At 49.4% G+C, this 20,422-nt stretch overlaps 1 protein-coding gene across 2 annotated transcripts in view; it reads left to right on the forward strand.

Annotated features, from left to right (window-relative positions):
• The window catches only part of SFXN5 (sideroflexin 5), a 132,447-nt gene that overhangs the window by 76,923 nt on the left and 35,102 nt on the right, over nt 1–20,422 (forward strand). Inside the window, exons 10-12 of one of the 2 annotated variants that reach the window (XM_078599406.1) lie at nt 8,263–8,353; nt 10,699–10,814; nt 16,063–16,148. In XM_078599406.1, coding sequence (XP_078455532.1) covers nt 8,263–8,353; nt 10,699–10,814; nt 16,063–16,148 — 293 coding nt within the window. The remainder of the gene's footprint in view (nt 1–8,262; nt 8,354–10,698; nt 10,815–16,062; nt 16,149–20,422) is intronic. The other variant, XM_078599407.1, reaches the window with a different exon arrangement.

The raw sequence follows: 20,422 nt of genomic DNA on the forward strand, positions 1-20,422 counted from the left end.
CGAACACCTATGAAGACCGGCACGGCACACGAGGGGTTGGGGTGGCCAGCACCACACCCAGCCGCCTTTGTCTCCCCAGTGGCGATGTTTGTACACAGTCGACCTAGGGAAGAATCGAGACCTGTTCAGATCATCGTCACTGTTGTTGGCCTTGACTGGGAATCGAACTTTGGTCGCTGGGTTCGTAGCGCAACATGCTAATCGCTGAACTGCCGCTCCCCACGCACATGCACAAAGTCAAAGATCTCCCGTATAGCCTTAACAGACTGTAGGGGCAAGTGCTGTTAGCGAGCACCTATGAAGGCCGGAACGGTACACGAGGGAGTGCGTGGCCAGCACCACGCCCGACCGCCTTTGTCTCCCTAGCAGCGATATTTACACACCGCACCAAGTACTCATTTGAGGCTGAGTCGACCTAGGGGAGGCCCATGACCGGTTCAGAAAATCGTCACTGGTGTTTGCCGTGAGCGGGAATCGAACCCGGGTCGCCAGATTCGTAGCGCAGCGCGCTAACCGCTACACTACCGCTCCCCACATGCACACACACATGCACACACACATGCACACACACATGCACACACACATGCACACACACATGCACACACACATGCACACACACATGCACACACACATGCACACACACAAACTGAACACATTATGAGACTCGCCGACAACTTTTGCTCTAGAATGCAGGTGGGGAATACACTAAACATGCTCCAATGGTTCCAACCACATGCCGGCCTTGGCCCAGCGGTTGCAAAGTCCATCGGGCAGTTGCCACAGTGAGAGGTATCCTGAATTGAATGTGGTGTGTATCGCGTTTTACCGATCTGGACAGACGCGGCTGAAAATGTGCCCCTGTGCTGTGGAGGCGAGAGCGTGCGTGCACTGTCGAGGGAGAGCGTTCAGTGCGTCTCGGCACACGGAGCCCGTGGGCACGGCTTTTTCGCCTCGGCCCACACCTGCGCGCGCGCCTGGCAAATCGGATAGCGTCGTCGAGAGCCGTTTAAGGTCGGATCTTGTGAGCTGAATTCTGCCACTTACCACTGTGACCCCTATCGCACAACGCTCTCCCCCTCTCCTTAGCACCAGAAGGCTCGCCCGCCCGCCCGCCCGCCCCCCTATTTCCCCCACCTCGCCACCGCCCCCCTCCACTGACGAGCCGAGCCGATCCGAAAATCGCACACTGAACAGGCGGTCAAGCGTGGCTGGGAATCCTGCCCCGATTAACTCCCCCCCCCGCCCCCTCCCCTGTGTTCGGCTGCGTCAATTATGTGCGAGTAGGAGCCTCCCTGCTTGAGGCAGTGCCTCTCTCAATGGGGACAGCCCAGGGGGTGGTGGGGAGGCGTGAACCGGGGGGGGGGGGTGGGGTAGGGGGCTCGTGGTGAGCGGCGGGCGGCATGCGGGCCCGATGGCTAACGAGCTCCCCGTGCGAAATCACTCGCGTGTTCTCCGTCCGACATCGATCGTCGTCGTGATCCGTGAGAGTCAGCCCACTGCTGGATGGAGGTCTCCCCAGAAGCTGCCGTCTCCGGCTGAGCTGTGGCCACAGCCAATTCGTCCGGCGCCGCTGCGTGGGGGTGTTCAGGGTCGTGCCGCGTGCTGTTCGGCACGATGTCCGACGTTACGCTCCATGCGCTGGCAGCTTCTTCGGAGTCTGAATATTCCGTCGAGCATCGTGCCAAATAACACGTGGTACAACCAGAATGACACATCTACAGCTGCTCTTTCTGTGCTACATCTCGACATTGGACTGCCGCCCGTGCACGTTTCCTGCTTTGGAAGACGCTGGTGTTAGCCGTGCCCGTCGGCCGTCATCCCTTCTAGTTACGCGTCCTGCCCAAGCTCGCTAACCTCAATAATGACGTTTGTTTTGCCCCAGAAAGCCTCACTTGACTCTCTCTAGGCTGAGGACCGGTTTAGGTAACTGTCAGTGGTGTTGGCCGTGAGCAGGAATGGAACTCGAGTCGCCGGATTCGTAGAGCATCGCGCTAACCACTATGCTACCGCTCACTTTATAAAGATGCATTTGCATACGCTTCCAAACACACACACACAAAGACAAAGAACCCCCGTATAGACTTAACAGACTGTTGGGCCAAGTGCTGTTACCCGAGCACCTATGAAGGCCGCTGCAGCACACGAGGGGATGGTTGGCCAGCACCACGCCGGGTCGCCTTTGTGTCCACATTGGCGACGTTTACACACCGTGCCTGGTGCTCATTTGAGGCTGAGTCGACCTAGGGGAGGCCCATGACCGGTTCAGTTAATCGTCACTGGTGTTGGCCGTGAGCAGGTTCGTAGCGCAGTGCGATAACCGCGACAATACTTCTCCCAAACACGCACGCAAACGGACAGACACACGCACAGGAAAGCGCACGCAGCACTGCGCATTCACCCCGAGCACAAGGGCCGTTTCTTTGGGGCCAGCGCTCCGCTAAGTCGCTAAAGCAGCACCCCCCCCCCCCCTCAAAGGCTGCGGAAGCGTGAAGGTGCCCTCCCCCCGTCAGAGCGGATTGAGCGAGTGCGGATGGGGTCCCCCGCCTCGTCTCTGACACGGTGCCACTCGGCTGGTAATTGGGCGTTAACGCGACCGACCACAGCGTGGACGGCCTGGGTAGCTGCGGGGGTTGGGTTAGGGGGCATGTTGTTTGGGGGGGAGGGGGCGAGGAGGAAGTTTGTGCAGCGATGGTTGGAGCGAGTGCAGTGGCGTTGTTGTGCAGGGGTGGTGAGGTGGTTGGGGTGATAGCGGTGGCATTGTTCGGGTGATTTGGTGCAGCACACAACCCTGCCTCGAACGACGTTGTGTGCGCCCTGCATCTTTCATCTCTTGCAATTTCGATCAAATTTCATTCGGCAAATTAAATGTATTTGGCTATCATGAACGCAATTATTTCTTCGCAGATTAATGCCAGAAACTAGAGTCTATCCACCAAACGCCTATTGCATTTTTAAATTGATTTGGGGTCTTACATTTCATGGTTGTTGCAGTATGCATTCAGTTATTATGTCTGTGGACAATTTATTTATTTCGTCTTTAATTGTAATTAATCCCCGTCCCGTATATTTTGCACCCGATCTCTCTTCCGAATGCGACTCATCTCCACGTGCTCTCCTCACCCTCCGGGGCCTGTAAGCGTAAATAGAAAGGAAGCTCGCCGTTTTTCGTTTTTGGCTTGTCGGGGTTCGAAAAGAAGAACGGAGCACGTTTCACACTCGTTAAAACCACCCTTCGTCCAGCAGTTGGAACGATTCCGTTAGGGGCTAAGGGTTACAATCCGCGACTCGAGGGTGCAACGCCTCCACGAGTTACAAGGGGCATCTCCTGCGAGCTGACAGCTTGCAAGACAACACCAGATGATTATTTGGCTACTCTAAATACATTTCCACAAAATCCACTCTGTTGTACTATAATTTCCGGCCAGGTTGCTTCTGAAAAATAACTCGTAGTTTATTGAGCTTAACCTGGTAAAACAAAAATGCAATAGTTTATTTTAGTATTTGAGTGATTTGCTTACATTTTCCTATACTTTGAAATCTTATCGTTTTTCGTATTGTTTATTGTTGTATCTCTCTGACCCCCACCCCTTCTGGGCATCTGTGGAAAAGAGCTTTGTAGGTCATCGGATTTCTCCAGGATAAATAAAGATTCTGTTTCTGAGTTTGGAAAGTGGATACAACCGCATTTCCCCCCAGTGTTCTCAAGCAAAAGTTGGGAGTGCGTCATCTTCTAACCTATAAACGTCAATCTTTGTCTGTCTGTCTGTGGACGCACGCTTGCGAAGGATTTGGCTCGCAAACCGTGGGGTGTATGTTTAAAAAATTTAGCCAGGTACCACGCCGTAAGCCCCGCGGTGAGCAAGCGCTATTCCTTTTTCCCATCCGTCAACTTTTAAGTATTTTATTTAGCGATTTCAATCAAAATACACAACGCTTAAGGTTAATTCAATTTTATGTGTTTGTGTGTGTGAGTCCATGTATGTGTGTGTAAGTCTATGTGTGTGTGTGTGAGTCGATGTGTGTGCATAGGTCCATGTGTGTGTGCGTCGATGTGTGTGTGTGTGAGTCGCTGTATGTGTATACGTCGATATGTGTGTGTAACTCCATGTGTGTGTATCTAAAGTCGGTGTGTGTGTCCGTGTGTGTATGTGTGTGTGTGAGGAGAGTTAATGTAGCGGTTAGCGCGCTTCGCTACGAACCTGGCAACCCGGGTTCGATTCCCGCTCATAGCCAACACCAGTAACGATTATCTAAACTGGTCCTGGGCCTTCCCTAGGTCGACTCAGCCTCAAATGAATGCCTGGTGCATTGCATAAAAACATCGCTACGAGGGAGACAAAGGCGGCTAGGCGTGGTGCTGGCCACACACCCCCTCGTTTACCATTCTCGCCTTCATAGGTGCTCGCGAACAGCACTTGCCTCAACAGTTTGTAAAGGCTACATGTGGGATCTTTGTCTTCTGTGTGTTAGACTAGATTTGTACAACTTTAGTTTGGGGTGCGTCTTACTTTCTGGAACGTTCTATAATTCGTAGAATGCGGGTTTAACAGTAGCATTAACAATCATTTGATAATTTACAACTCTTGGTCACTTCGATTGCAATAAGGCCTTCCGACACTTTTTGGTAAAGGGGGCATGGTGGGCTTCGTTTTGCTTATATGACCATACTTCACCATGCTGGTCAGTGTGGGTTGGCGTATTGGAGTTGCAGGTTCGGGGGGGGGGGGGGGGCAGTGACACCGGACGTTAGATCAGGAGGGCGACTCATTGTGGGGTGTAAGTTCGGGTGGAGAGGTCGTGGAGGTTTGGAAAGGAGGGCGGAGGGTGGTGGTGGTAGTGGTGGGGGAGGACTCGGTAGAGTGGAAGGTGATGTGGGCTATGTGGTCTAATCCCCTTTTTGCTTGTTTGCTATTCACTCTCTTTGCGCAGATTTGCCGGCTTTTCGAGGGTCGCCCGGGGTGTAATATTACTTAACGCGTTTGTCCCCACGCAGCAGCGAGCCCAAGCTCGAGCCCCAGGAGTGTGTCCCTTTGATGTGTCCAACTTGTCCCGGAGCGCCGCAGTGCCGGGAGCTTGTAATCTGGCCTCTGGCCGACAGAGTCCCAGGACCCAAGGCAATAGTGTGGGTGTGGCAATCCCCCACCCCACTTTGCCTGCACTTCCCTATGAGTTCGGGAATTGAACTCAGGTTGACGAGTTTGACTGCGCGGTTGTGATACACATCTCACCTCCAGTCCACCGCGGTCAACTAAGAGGTGTGTGTCATAGTCGTAGAAAATGCGTTTTCTCTTTGTGATGTCGTGAGTTCAAAGCCCTGGCAGAAGTCAATAATTGCCCTGTTTGAAGAAACGGTCACTGCCAGAGAAATGTGGAATTTTCATCACTGGCTTATGGCTGTACTCCGTGACATGGGTGATTGGGACTGGCGGCTCTTTAGAAACTCATAAATGAAAGTTCATTTTGGCATTTCGAGTGGAAAAATTTGTGCAAAAAAAATATATACGCTCATCCAAAGTTTCAAAGTGTCAATTTATCGTAAGCTGGACAGTTGTTGTCCACTCTTGTCTAACTCGGCACAAAGCAGTTATTTAGTTGACTGTTGAGAATTTTTCAAATGATAGAATGTGGCTCATAGGTTGGCTGCATATGCGTAACGCTAATTAGATTTTTTTTATCACGTCTGCAATTGTCGAGAACACGTTTTTTTTCCTTCCTCAGCAGTGCCACAATTGCCGATTTGTCGCGCCTTAATTGTACTGTTGACTTTTCTGCAAAAAAAAAGTTATTAAAAAATATAATTGTACCCTACCAACCATCTCTAATATTATCTTGTGTGTTTTTTTATTATTATTTTTATTAATATTTTTTTTATTAAAATAAGCTTTTAATTATAACGCTCTGAAATATTTTATTTTATTCCTTGAACTAAAATTGCTGTTTCGCAGTTAAAGTGGAAATCCGGTGTGTATTTCTGTCCCGCTTTTTTATATTATTTTAAAACTCTTAACGAGATATCGCTTTACAATTTGAATTGCACGAAACTAAAGTGGAGCGTTTAAACGCGATTATAGCTTGCATTTTTACAATAGAGTTGAAGTTTCCTTTTGCAAGTGTTGCATTATAATACAACATTATATATGCTATTGTATAAAAAAAAACACTCGCAATGAGAGGGGAGATATGCACACAATTGTGCATTAATTATGTCATATTGACCAACTTTTAAAATTACTTCAGGCCGCTATCTGCAGCAGTAATGATTAAATGTGTATAATTATGCCTAAATTGGTGAGCCTCCGTAGAAAATAGACTGCTCTCAAGTTTGTTAATGATCCTGCTTTGTGGTTGCACGAAGAGTGTCAGCAAGCAGGCTTGAGGTTCAATAAACACGACGCGTAAACGGGGTCTCTGAATGCACACCTGCGTTTGTGTGCGTTTGTTTTTGTGTGCGTGTCGGCGTGTGTAAGTGGGGAGCAGTAGTGTAGCGGTTAGCGCGCTGCACTACGAACCTGTAGGCCCCGGTTCAATTCACGCTCACGGCCAACACCAGTGACGATTATCTGAACCGGTCCTGGGCCTCTCCTAGGTCGACTCGGCCTCAAATGAGTACCTGGTGTGATGTGCAAACATCTCCACTCGGGATACAAAGGCGGCCGGGCATGGTGTTGGCCACCCACCCCCTTTGTATGCTATAGGTGTGCTACTCGCTAACAGCACTTGCCTCGATTTGTCTGTTTAGGCTACATGGGGGATCTTTGTCTTTGTGTACGATAAACACAGTATACACAACTAGAGTTCAGAAACATTTTCAATTGTATATCACCAGAACAAGTTGCGCCCAATAAATGTTAGGATAGTTTTAAAATACACATCCTTGTTAACTGGGGGGGTGAATTTGGTTCATGCACTGTGCTACGAAACCTAAGCTCGATTCCCGGTCACAGCTCACGTGAATAGAACAGCAGCCAGCTGACGGATCCGTGTATTGGGGTGACGTCTCGTTCTCGACATCGCAAGAGCTTCCTGTCCATCCAGTCGGCATGTTACTTGCACCGCTGGACTGCACACCTCGTATCTGGCTGAAAGAGATACATTAGAACATATGGAAAATGAAAAAAAAAATACGAAAAAATGACCTCACTTCTTTTTTGTGTGTGCAAATAAATCGATCATCTCGTAAGCATTCGACCTTTTAGCTCTTTGGCCAAAAGGCACACTGCTCCGTTGAACAAAAGAGCTTCTCGGGAAATGAAATGTAAATAACAAGGCCCTTGATGTCCATGTTGTGCAGCCTTAATGGTGAGACATTGTCAAATTTGGCAAATTTCAAGCCATGACGTTTGACATTCACTCCAATTTAGTTTTACAAATTGTCGAATCGCGTGTGAATCTCAAGACACTGACAAAATGGAGAGAAATGTGCCCATCCGCAGTTTTTGTTGTTGTCGTTTCCTCACGAGAAGGAATTGTGGGCATAATTGTCCAGGCCCAAGAGGGAATTGAGTCGACATTTCAGGTAGAATTACTTTACAACATTCTTCGGTAATCTGGCAGCAGTTTCAGAGATTAGGAAAACTGTGACAAAAAAATACAGAACACTAATTGGGTATAATTTTAAAGGTTTTAGAAAATATGACTTGTAAGTGGATTAAATCAGGTTTGACGAATACGTGAAATGGAATGCAGCATCAAAACCACAGCGCAGTAAAAAAAAGTGTTTGTGTGTCCGATACCATGGGTATCTCATGAGTATTTCTCCCTTATCAAATAGGTCGACGAACTATACATGATGTTTGCCTGAAGTAATCGCTTACGTTTTGTTTTAAGTAAAAAAAAATCCTTATATTTTGTCACTTTTTAAAGTTGGCACTTACACGGCTTTACCCCTATACATATTAGACAGCATGTGTAAGCATAGTGTTTGTGCGTGCATGTGTCTACGTGCGTGTGTGGTTGTGCGGGATGTGTGGTTGTGTGGGGAGCGGTAGTGTCGCGTTTAGCGCCTTGCGCTACGAACCCGGCGACCCGAGTTCGATTCCCGCTCACGACCAACACCGGTGAAGATTATCTGAACTTGTCCTGGACCTTTCCCGGGTCGTGCGGTGTGTAAAAACATCGCCACTGGGGAGACAAAGGCGGTCGGGCGTGGTTTCTGGCCTTCATAGGTGCTCGCTTAGCAGCATTTGCTCCAGCAGCCTGTTAATAGGCTACACGGGGGAACTTGGTGTTGTCTTGCGTGGTGTGCTCGTGTGAAATCGGCAGGTGGGACTAAACGTCTTCATTCAGAGAGCCAGTGGCTTCAGCCCGGCCACCCGTCTCCTCATCCAGCGCCTCATTCCCTTCCCTGCCGTGGGTAAAGTTCTCACACCCACAACGACCGCACACCCCCCCCCCCCCCCACTAATACCCCCCCCCCGGCCACTTATACTTCCCCCCACTTCTACCTCCCCCCACTTCTACCCCCCCCCCCCCACTAATACCCCCCCCCCCCACTTCTACCCCCCCCCCCCCAAACTACCCCACCCTCTCCTTCCCCAACCGCAACACCACACACACACCTTACATGACGCTCCACATCCACCCCTTCCACATTCCGCTGTTTTGAATTTCACTTTTATTTTACAGCCCTTGTGACGAAGCCACAGTTTCCTCCGTTTCTGTTAAAAACCTTGAACAGGTGACATCGTCAGTGTCAACATCGGCCTTTCTTTTTGGTGCTTGTTGCTGTTGTTGTTCGGGGAGAGGCTAATGCCACTGAAATGTGCGTGCGAGCCAAAATATTTTATTCAAATAAGTGTCGTTTGTTTGGATCTACGTTGTTTTGTCAAATGTATGGGATGGATACGATTATATGTACATGTTCTTGCAAAAGTGTTCTTTGAGTTTGAAAAAAAAAAAGGAACGCGCGTGTCTTAACATTTTTTCCTAAAAAGTTATTTTTGAAAAATGGAATGAAGATTAAGTTGAGTTAGGGTGCACGTGACAGACTGTGTCCGATCACGGCCATTTGTAATCAGGAGGCTACTGTGAAAACGCCTAAATCTCCGTGAGAAAGGTGATCGTGAAAGATAAACTATTCTCTATTTGAAAACAAAGTTTCTCAACTTGAACAAATGCATTGTTTTATTCGATTAAGCTGCATTATCGTCGCTAGGTGTTTCATGGGAAATCTAGCGAACAAAAAGTGCGAAGACTCATTAACAGTGAGCAGCACTTGCATTACGCAGAACTATTGCAGAAATTCCTCCACACGAAAAAAAAAGAAAACGTGGTCGCAAAATAATACAATTGAGAGAAAAAGTTGAGAAAATCACCAACATTGCGGAGCAGAAAGAAAACAACCCAAGGTTTTATAATGAGCTCTCTAAAATAAATGTATCATATAGCCGCCAGACTCGGTAGCTTATTCAGTTTTGGCGCGGCGTTAATTAATGGAGGACTCGTGAGTTGCGCGGCAATTAAAGGCTTCCAGGGAGATTTGCGAGCGAGCTAGGGCAGTTTAATTATTAAGCGCATAAGGACTTAAAACTTCTATTAACGTCCTCATTATCGGCTTTAGACCAGGCCCGTTAAAGGTTAATGAGCTGCTCTGCCCTTGCCTCGCGTGACGAGGCCTTGTTCATGGGCGAGGGCGGTGGACAGAGATGAATAAATAAATAACGGGGTCTTTTTTTTGTTGGATTATTTCATTTCACCCCCTTAAGATGTCACCGCGTGTTTCTGTGTCACCTCAAACGTCTTTATTTCGCTAGCCACAGCCGTTCCTAGTCTCCAGTTACTCGGCGTATGCTCCTGGAGTGTCTTTGTGTCTGCGTGCGTGCGTTCCCATCGGACGGGGAGCGGTAGTGCAGTGGTTAGCGCACTGTGCCATGAGCCTAGCAGCCCGAATTCAATTCCCACTCATGGCCAACATCGGTGATGAATATTTCAACTGGTTCTGGTCCTCCCCTAAGTTTTTTTTAGGCTCATGATTCAAGCATGGAATTTTGTGTGTGAGATTAGTTATGATTTATGCAAATGAAATGTTAATTCACATGTAAGCAAATGTAGTCATCAAAACTGTACAAATGAGAACACTGATTTGAATCCCTGGTGGGAGCGGTGTGGGGGGGGACATCTGTGGCATTGAGTGACGGAGTCGTGTCTAGCCGATGAAAACATAATTTATTGAAAAGAGCATTCGCTGAACATTGATTGGCCCACAGAGCACCCCCGGGCAGCCACGTGATCTCTGTGATCCCATTCGACGTTGCCATCCCAGTCACCCACGAGTGGTGGCAGCCAGGGGCGGATTAAGATTTTGTAGGCCCCTGGGCTACAGGTACTGTGAGGCCCCCAGTAATATTTTCAAAAGGAAAACAAAGTTAAAGAAAAAATATAATTTATTATTACAAGGCTAACAACAAATAAAATTCAGCATTCACAAATGAAATAACTTTTAACTTCATCTCTGGAGGCCATCCAGATGGCAGAGGTCTTTGGGCTGCAGCTCCTAAAGCCCCCGTGCCTTCATCCGGCCCTGGTGGCAGCGATCATATTTGCCCGATTTTGCGCGAGCAAATTTGTCAAAGCGTTCGAAAACGGCGCCGACAAATATTGCCGGCCACGATTGACCAGAAACGATTTACCCTAAAAAGAAACGTGCCGGGGCGCGACCCGGTCCTAAAGCGTCCCCCCTCGCATGCGGAAACTCAACAGCCACCGCCAACGTGTGCAACGTTCTGCTGATGCGGCACAACGAGCTGCAGGAGGGGGTGGACGTCGTGGATGAGCACGGCCGCGTCGTGGGGACCTCGCGGACAGCAGCGAAGCACGTGAGTGCGGGACGCGCACACGCACACAAAGACAAAGATCCACCCCCCTCCATATAGCCTTCACAGACTGTTGGGGCAAGTGCTGTTAGTGAGCACTTATGAAGGCCGGAAAGGGTGGGTGCCCAGCACCACGCCCGACCACCGTTGTCTCCCGAGTGGCAATGTTTACACATCACACCAGTTACTCATTTGAAGCTGAGTCGACCTAGGTGGAGGCTCAGGACTGTGTCAGATAATTGTCACTGATATTGGCCTTGAGCAGGAATCAAACTCGGGTTGCTGGGTTCGTAGCGCAGTGCGCTAACCACTACACTACCACTCCCCCCTACGCACTCGCACACACAACAAAAACCGCTATTTGCCACAAAGTGGCGGTGATGTCACCACGGCGCTTGTGCCAGGGTATGTCCACTTTAAGGCCACGTGAAATGTCGAAAGGATCGCTGGAAGGAGGTCACGGAACAGACCCAGGTGCCATGGGTTGACTGGCCGAGATGACTGACAGATGTACCAGCTGTGCCCCGTGCTGTATCAGTTGGCACTTTTGGCACACACGCGCACACACACACGCACACACGTGCACGTCACACGGCCGTCAGCCGAGCAGCAGCTACCCTCAACCTGGCTGTCACAGGCTCCCAATCAACCACCACCAACCACAGTAACCCCACTTGCCTCTCACCCCCACCCACAGCCCCTCCCCCCACCACCACCCCAGCAAGTCAAGGCATCATTTAGCCCCCCCCCTTCCCCCGCTGCCTGTAAAATGGTGGTGGTGTCATCCATGCCAGCAGTGTCTCGTGCTGTGTTGGTAAAATTTCACCATAGTGACCACGGTAATCCTCATCACAACCTTAACCCCAACCCTAATGCCAACACTAATCCTCAATTTAACTCCCAATGCGAACCCTATAACCCCCTTAGCCTTAATCCTAAAACTAATCTTTATGCCAAGGCTGATAATAGGCGTTTATCTAGTCCCACACGAACGTTAACCCCGATACGAACCCAAAACCAGCCTCTAACTCTGACCTTTATGCTATCGCTAACCATTACCTTATTGCCAACCCTAATGCTATGCCTAATACGAACAAATAACACTATGTAACACAATTTTTGTTCCTGGGTAATAAGTGTTATTTCGTAATTGCTTATGCATTAAAAGTAAAAAAATTGCTGTTATTCCCCACAAACTTTGCTTTTGTGACCAGGACAGTGATATTTTTAAATGTACCTATTTTCAATGAGAAAACAGGCGAATTTGTGTTTTATCGTTCACATTAAGTCAGAAAATGCAACATATGAATCAAAATTAATACAAAAAGAATACAAAAGATTTAGACACCAACGTGCACTACCACAGGCGGGACTGGCATGTCCGATTAGCACGGTTGGATTCAAACGTACATACTTAAGACTCAAGTGAGGCTTTACTCGATGGATAAAGGGCAATTGGGATGCAAATCCCAACGCTGACCCTGACCTAACCCTGAACTCAAATAGTAAAGCTACTCCTCCAACTAACCGACACGGAATGGCTGTGTAACAATTCACACAACGAGCTGTTCCATGGCAGAAAATGCCACAATAGTGGCCAAACGATCGGTCGTACCCATCGTGCCTTCCACGTCCCGTGACACCACCAATCCCACGTGACACCACCAATCCCGCGTGACGCCACCAACCCCGCGTGACGCCACCAACCCCGCGTGACGCCACCAACCCCACGTGACGTCACCAATCCCACGTGACACCACCAATCCCACGTGACACCGAAAGGACGTCCACTGCAGTTGGAACAATGAATTCAGCTTGCGTTTAGGTGTTATGGTGCCACAGTGGCGAGATGTTAACTATCTCGCCTGGTTCGATCCCGACCCTGACGATGCCTGTGCATTTAGAGTTTGCATCTTCCCCTCGTGGTCACGTGTATTTTTCTCCAGGTCCTCTGGTTTTTCCACCCAACATTTAGAATCAACATGCGTTTCAAGTATTTGACCGCTATCATTTCCACCACGATAAGACACTTTGTTGAGCTATCATTTGTGCTCACTTCTGGTAAAATTTAAATGGTTTATAGTTGAAACCATATGTTTTCTCTGGAAATCACATTTTTTGGTGCGTCTCGTATTTTGTTATTCATTGCTATCCTTTATTTATTTTCAGCCTGCACGCACATTATTGCCTGATCAGTTTCTCATCATGTAGCCAAAGTGTTAGAATTGGTTTAAACTAGAGGGGAGGGGAGGGTGGGGGACACACGTGGATTCGTAAGTATACACACGTCAATTTTGAACCGCGACAAGAGTGACGGCCGAAGGAGGGAATGCACTTAGGAATAAGGATCCATCATGGAGATGGAGTGACGAATTAGGCTCGTGTGGATGTATACGAGCCCTAAATACATCTGATGTTCACACTGTTGTGTTTTTTTTTTTCACACACAGCCCGTGGCGGGCTCGTACGTCGCCGCGTTTCCTCGTTAATCTACTTTGCGAGAGAGTCTTCCCTGTAAGGCCCTTTGCGAGGATGCGAACGTGCGCACAAATGAGTGTTCACGCGCGCGCGTGGCCTCTGTCGTTGCGAAAACAGCGGCAGCAAATAACCGCTCTCGTCAAACGCCCGAACGCATTGCCCGGGCCCCCGAAGCCGTTTCCAACGTGGTGGCACGTGAGCCTCGGATGCCTTGCACATTTCCTTCCCCAGACTAAACTGCAGAGGTGTGCGTGTGTGTCTGCGCGCGTTCTAAATTATTTCTTTCTCCGTCGAGCAACTTTAAATAACCGGCGCTCATCGATCGCTCATCACCTGCAGCGATTGTGATTAAAGGATTCCCACACCATCACCATTCCCTCAAAGTTCCGTGATGCTACCAGTCCATCCCGCTTGCTATACACGGAGCTGATCTCATTGCTCCATCTCTGCAGTTGTACCCACCCAGGCACATTCCCTCCTTTGTACTTTCGCTGCCATTCCGCCATCAGTCTTGCCCATCGTCCATCATCCCTTGCATTGGCGTTTCTTGCCCAACTCCCACTTTAATGAACAGTATGCATGTATGTATGTTGCACTTCTTTTGCACCGCATGTAGTCATACAATCGTGTTTATTACCTAACCCACGTGCTGTTGTCCATCACGTATTGTTTTTAATTCTCGGCGCCATTACAGAACCAGATTTACTATGATGGTCATTGGTGACTGGGCTGACATCCTCAACTTGCTACAAACTTGAGAACCCGGTTTGATTCTTGTAGGTGGCTGAAACCCGGATTCGAACCCAGAGTCTCGGCAGTGCCGGCTCAACTCCTCTGCTACCTTTGTGCATTTTCCAACTTTTGTAAAATTTTCATGTTTCTGATCAGTAAATGGTTATTTTTGTCTATATATATTATCCACGGTGCAAACCAGCGTTGACGCTTTGAAAATCGGCCTCCTGCGTGCAGATGCTTCCAGCTGCGTTGACACCTGAATGTAAAACACTGACGAGTAGACTTAATCAGAAGCTGTAAACTCGTGTTCCAGGCTGTTACCACGTCGTCATTTAATTTACGCACTTTTCTTGGATAACTGATGGTGCAAATGGCGCGCGATGCTTTTCAAGAGCGTCAATGCAAAACTGTGACCTGGCACGGAATTTGCATTGTCAAATTAGTCCCCAAAAATGTGTTTGCAAGGCGTAAACGAAACCGCGCGGCGGCGCAATGCAGGCTGTTTACAAGCGGCGCGGAGGGGGGGGGGCTTGCGATTCGCCCGCCCGTAAGCAATCGTTAAACGATGGCTGGCATGAACTAATTTGCGGGGCCTCGCGAATCAATTTGTAACCTGTCGGCCGAGGTCTCGCGTTGTTTCCCAGTTTAAAGTTTGTGGTTACAGCATTGCGTCAGAAATGTTAGACATGGAAGTGGTTTAACGCAGCGTGCTAACCACTACACCACGGCCCCCTTTAGCCAAGCAAACTTTGTTGAGTCTGAAGACTCGTTCGCTGGAGGGTCCTGCATCGTGATGCTTGGCCGGTGCCATGTACCGGTGTTTTGGTCGAACGTGGGAGGACACCAGAAAAATCACTTGTGACCCATGCAAGGTTGATAACTCAAAGCTCTGCGCAGTCGGAAACAATCCGTTGTTGTGCTGCCATCTCCCTGCTACCTCACAGCCATTGTTGAGGGTCTGTAAATTATTCATTGAAATAGTGCGGTCACACTTTTTTAAAAATATAAAATGCACCGTTAATCATTCGACTTCCCTCCCTTGATATTTTGAGCCTATTGACGCTTTCTACGTACGCTCACCCGACAGTAAAATTCGGAGGCTTACACCACCTCCCCCCCCACCCTGTCATCCGATTCGGATCCTAGCATGTGGCTTTACTCTGTCGAGTTTCTGAGAGCCGCTTCCCTGTCCCTCCCACACATCTCTCGTGCCGCCTTCTCCCCACTTTCCACGAGTCGCCGGGGTGTTACTCCCTGTCCTCCTTCGCACTCATCGCTCAAGCCCCTCCACTCCTCCCTCTCACGAGACGCTGGGGACGCCGCCTCCTTAAAAACTTGCGTTCAGATCGACGTCGACGCTCAGATCCATTGAAGGGCGCCCCGTGTGTCATTTGTTGTTGTTGTTGTTGTTTGTGGGAAGTTTGGGCATTTCTCCTGGTTGTCTGGCCACCAAGGGAGATGTCAATCAATCAGTAAATATTCATTTTACGCCCTTAATAAAGTGGGCATCGGTGCACATTACAACCGAATGGGAACACCGGATGAGCAAAGTCAATTGTAACCGCACACGAAATAAAGTGCAACCGAGCGCAACGAATAGCATAAGAAAGGTAAGTAGTCCCTAAAAATACAGGAAAAGTAAAGAGACCGTTTTAATTAAAAAAATTCGATTTTATGGGAAGGCAAGTCTGAATACATGTATCTTACATGGACTGCGGAATTGTGATGTGTTGCTGTGATGCCGATAACCTATGCGTTTTGAAAACCTGTCGCCTCTAATAAAATACCACGTGTGAGCCCAAGCCTGAAGCTTCAACCTGCGTGCAGCACCCCAGGCTCCATTGGCAACCCCGCTCGTTGCCGGCCCAACCCCATCAGGACCGCCGTGGCAACACAAGCCGAGTCTGCTCTGTGCCCGGGTCACACACCTACCTAGCCGGCACTCTCCCCAGTGAGAGTGGGCACGCGGCACGCGTTTGTCCCACAACCGTGTTTGTTTGTCTCGCCCCGCATGGCGGCCGCGCTCGCTCCGTTCCAGGCGCTGGCGGAGACGGCGGTGACGCGCATCGTGCTGCCCATGCCCATCCTGGTGCTGCCCCCCCTCATCATGGCGATGCTGGAGAGGTGAGGGCAACGCTCACTCGCTCATAATTCGCGTTCTCGCCCACTCGCTAGGCCTCGGCAAGGTAAGGTAATTTACCCTTTTTACCGGGTAAAAGGGTAAAGGTAAAGGTGTCGACATGCCAAGGGGTAAGGTAAAGGGTAGGGTAAAGGTAGCGCGGAAGAATTACCCAGTAAATACCTTGTTTACCGCTCGCTAAAAGCTCTGTGGCGCAGTCCGTGGCCTCCATTTAAAATTGGAATCATCGAGAGTATTCTAAATGAATGAAGCGCTCTACCTAGCATTTAGCTGTTATAAACCTTTTTAATGTGTAGTACCCCAGTAATTACCTGGAGTACTACACATTATGGGGTAAGGGTAAAAGGTAGGGTAAAGGTAGGCTCGTTGTTTTTACCTTTTACCTTACCTTGCCGAGGCCTACCACTCGCTTACCAATTCGCTCGCTCATAGTTCACTTGCTCGCCAACTCGCTCGCTCGCTCACTCATTGAGAATTCACTTTGATTTCCCCTTCTGGTAGAACGTGCGATTGTGATGAAAGGTTGAAAAGGTTTCAGTTGTCTCAAAAGCGTCCGGGTGGCTTGGGGAATCACAGGGATAAGGAGCCAGCAACTACCCAGGTTCTGAGTTTGAATCTGGGTTTTGGCCACCCATGGTTAAACTGAGTTGAGAGTTGATGATCTCAGGTCAGTCAACAATGGTTGCTTAAAAATGAAACCCGTTTTATTAAGTTCGTTTTTTTGACTGAATTTGGCTAAATTCCAGATCTGAGACTGAATCACGTTGGTTTGATTGGGTGAATAAATGGTCGTGCCCCTACTGTGGCAGACTACAATCTAAAATAATCATCATAATTAGATATTTATCTGTGCAGGAAAGCCCTACTCGGTCTCATTGACGGTCCTTCTTGGGGTGTATCGCCAATTACATTTCCTCTCTGTGTGTTTCTGGAGTCAATGAAAAAAAACTCATCAAAGAAGGGATTATTCGTAATACATTAAGAGACCGTTCCTCAGTAGCCAACTTGCTGTACTCATTAACAGTAAAGCCTTTATTTCTAATGCTTAATTATACAGACTACAATGTTTTTACTATGAACATAAAAACACATTTTATTATGCTATGTATTACATGAAGTAATGTTTTGGATTATTAGTCAAATAATATAAAATGTACTTTGGCTGCTAGCAAGATGTCCCACAAATAAACATAAAAAACATCTTAAAGAAAAGAAAATGAACACAAACTATGTTTGCATTACACCTGGCGTGGACGAGTGCACCTTAACATCTTCACGTCTACAGTGAGACCGTGGAAAAACACAGCCAAACATACTCGGAACAAAGACAAAGATCCCCCGTCTAGCCATAGCAGACTTTTTTGCGTCAAGTGCTGTTAGTGACCACCTATTCAGGCCAGCACGGCACACGTGGGGGGGGGGGGGGCGTGGGTGGCCAGCACTCCACCGGGCCACTCTTGTCTTTCCAGTGCTGATGTTTCCACACCCCCAGCACTGTGATCATTTACGGCTGAGTCAACCTAGAGGAGGCCCAGGACTTTTTCAGATATTCGTCACCGATGTCGGCTGTGAGCGTGAATCGAACTCGGTTCGCCGGGTTTGGTAGCGCAGTGCGCTAACCGCCGCACCAGCGTTCCACTTGTGCGCTCACACATGCCACACATGCATGTGTAGTGCTATGGAATGGGTCACTATGACGTGTCGCGCTGACTGCTGGCAAAAAGGGACTCGGCTGCCATGGTAATCCTGTCGGCCGGCAGGTGAGGGGGTAGGCGGGAGGAAGGGATGCGGGGAGAAGGTGACGGAGGGGGTACGCTAGAAGCCCGGGAACCTTCTAAGAGGTTCTCGAAGGGGGGCGTAGCCAATTGGGGAGCGAGGCTGCCCTGGGGGGATAAAAGGGGGACCCCGGAGACGACTCGGGGCTGTTGTTGAAGGGGAACCCGTGGAGCGACACAAGTCTCCGTCTTTGTCGTCGTCTACAGTGTTGTGGGTCAGGCAGCCTGTTGCTGCCCTGGCCTGAGTATCGTGTTCCCTGTGCCTGTGTAAGGCTTTAATACTGGTAGGAACCTCCTGGTTACACCAGCCCACAGGGGATTATTGTGTCCGTCGTGCAGGGAGGGAGGGGCTGGGTGGGGAGGGAAGGGTGGGGAAGGGTGGGGAGGGGCGGGGTGGGGAGGGGAGGGTTGGGAGGGGCTGGGTGGGGAGGGTGGGGCTAGGTGGAAGAGGTGGAGCTGGGTGGGGAGGGGCTGGTCACCCCGTGGTGCCCTTATAAAACTCAACGTTTAACCTACTCACGCCGGCTTGTGCCCGCCCTCACAGTCGGGCATATTTGCGGAATACACCACGCCGTCGTTGACCCTGGCCATTGACCGAGCAACCCAACGTTCCCACCAGCTTCCTCCGCAGGAATGTGTAAACAGAGCGCCTCCCGTTATTGTCTGCGAAGTGCGTCACTACATACATGCACACGAACATATATGTACGTGCACACTCGTGTAGGCGCACGCGCACACAGATACACGCACAAACACACACGCAAACACTCGATGACCCAACTCCATATGCATGGCGTTAAATCCTTTACCCGTCAAGCAGGAGTCACACAGCTTAACCCCTGTGGCGGGTCATTAAGTCATCTGTCAAGCTACACATGTGTCGCTTGCTCGATTAATGTTGTCCCCGCTAATCAGCACAAACGTCAAGTTCTACCGACGATCGGCAAAGGTATTCGCAACGTCTTAGGGCCTGTCCTCAGAAACTCGGGCGAGGCGCTCTGCAGATTTACCACGCGTTTTGTTTGTGTTGGAGCGGTTCGGTTTGGGGAAAAGTTGAGGATGCGTGTGTGGGCTACAGTGGCGGCGGCAGCGGCGAGTGTTATCCGCGTTGAGAGCTGCCGGGACGAGTGTTTTGCAGCGGGTTGAGAATCCAATTGCTCAGCTACGTATGAAAACGCGTTGACACGAGTAACCAATTGGCGCGCGCGCACGCACGCCCGCTTTGCCCAACACGCCGTGGGGTTTTTAATTGTAACGGAGCGCTTGGGAAGTTCGAGGCGGCGTGGGTGGACTGCGGCTCGAGTGTGGTCTTCGAGCTTTGAGAGACGAGTGTTTCAGCGGCTGGCCGTGCAATTCCTCATTACTTGCAGAAACACGTCGTGTGCACACAACGTGTGCGTACGCACTGCTGTGTGTACAAGTCCTCTCCAAGCACAGGGCTTATTTATAGCGAATCAGTTCTCTCCGTCTATTTTGAGTAAGGCTCTATTTTTTTTTTATGAAACCATGATTAACAAGGCATAAAAAGGCGGCGTTTAAAATACACTTTTCTAGTTAGCTACTAAAATATACATTGCACTTCTCTGGACGTTAACAAACACTAAGGAGGTTATTTGGGGATGTTTACACAAGCGTCGGGCTCAAGTTTATACAATCAAAACAGTACGGGCGCAAAAAAAAAAGTGGAATGTTTTGTGCCCCTTCGGCTGGGCCGAGAGGACACACCTGCGGTCACGCATGAGCCGCAGTGCAAATATATCGAAGGTGAAAATATTATTTCTTAATTAAAGGCTGAGACATAACAACTAATGAAGTATAATGGGGGGGATTGAGTCCGTTTTTGGGTCCGCGCGAGTGCGAGAGTGGTCGGGCGCGCGGAACCTTTCTGCAACAACCGCGACGACACCGCGGCTCTCAGCCGCGATGCAACGCAATTCCTAAAATCCACAAAACCCACAACGGCAGGATTGACTCGCCGCTCCCCACTCCCGGTACCGGATTTCAGACCCCCCCTCCCCCTCCCCGCGCCCCGCAACCGCTCAGCCCCCTCCCACTGTGCGGTGCCCACGAGAGAAGAAAGCAGCTGATGTCATTTTGAAAATAGGATTTAGACGCCAGTTTCCAATAAGCAGGGACTCGCGTCGTTGTTGAGCGCGAGCGCCGCTGTTGTTGTTGTTGTTGTTTGTTGTTGTTGTTTATTGTTGTTGTTGCTGCTGTTGCCGTGTTCCCCCTGCTCCACGAGAGCCGGGCAGCTGCGGCGAGCAAAGGGTGTGGAACGCGAGTTGCTTTTGTCTTTGTTCGTGCGATTTTTTTCGTGACTTTTTCTTAATTTGTTGATTCATTTTGCTTGGTGTAGTGGGCTTTTCAATTGCTTGGTATAGTGGCTGAAATATGGGATTTGGCCCTTATGGATAATTAATGTACAGCGTCGTGGGATGCTGTTATGAAGGTGTTGTTCGATTGACAAATTGATTCTTGATTTC

The sequence above is a fragment of the Lampetra planeri genome, chromosome 12 (assembly GCF_965212315.1).
Source record: "Lampetra planeri chromosome 12, kcLamPlan1.2.h2, whole genome shotgun sequence".
In the NCBI taxonomy this organism is placed as follows: Eukaryota; Metazoa; Chordata; class Hyperoartia; order Petromyzontiformes; family Petromyzontidae; genus Lampetra; species Lampetra planeri.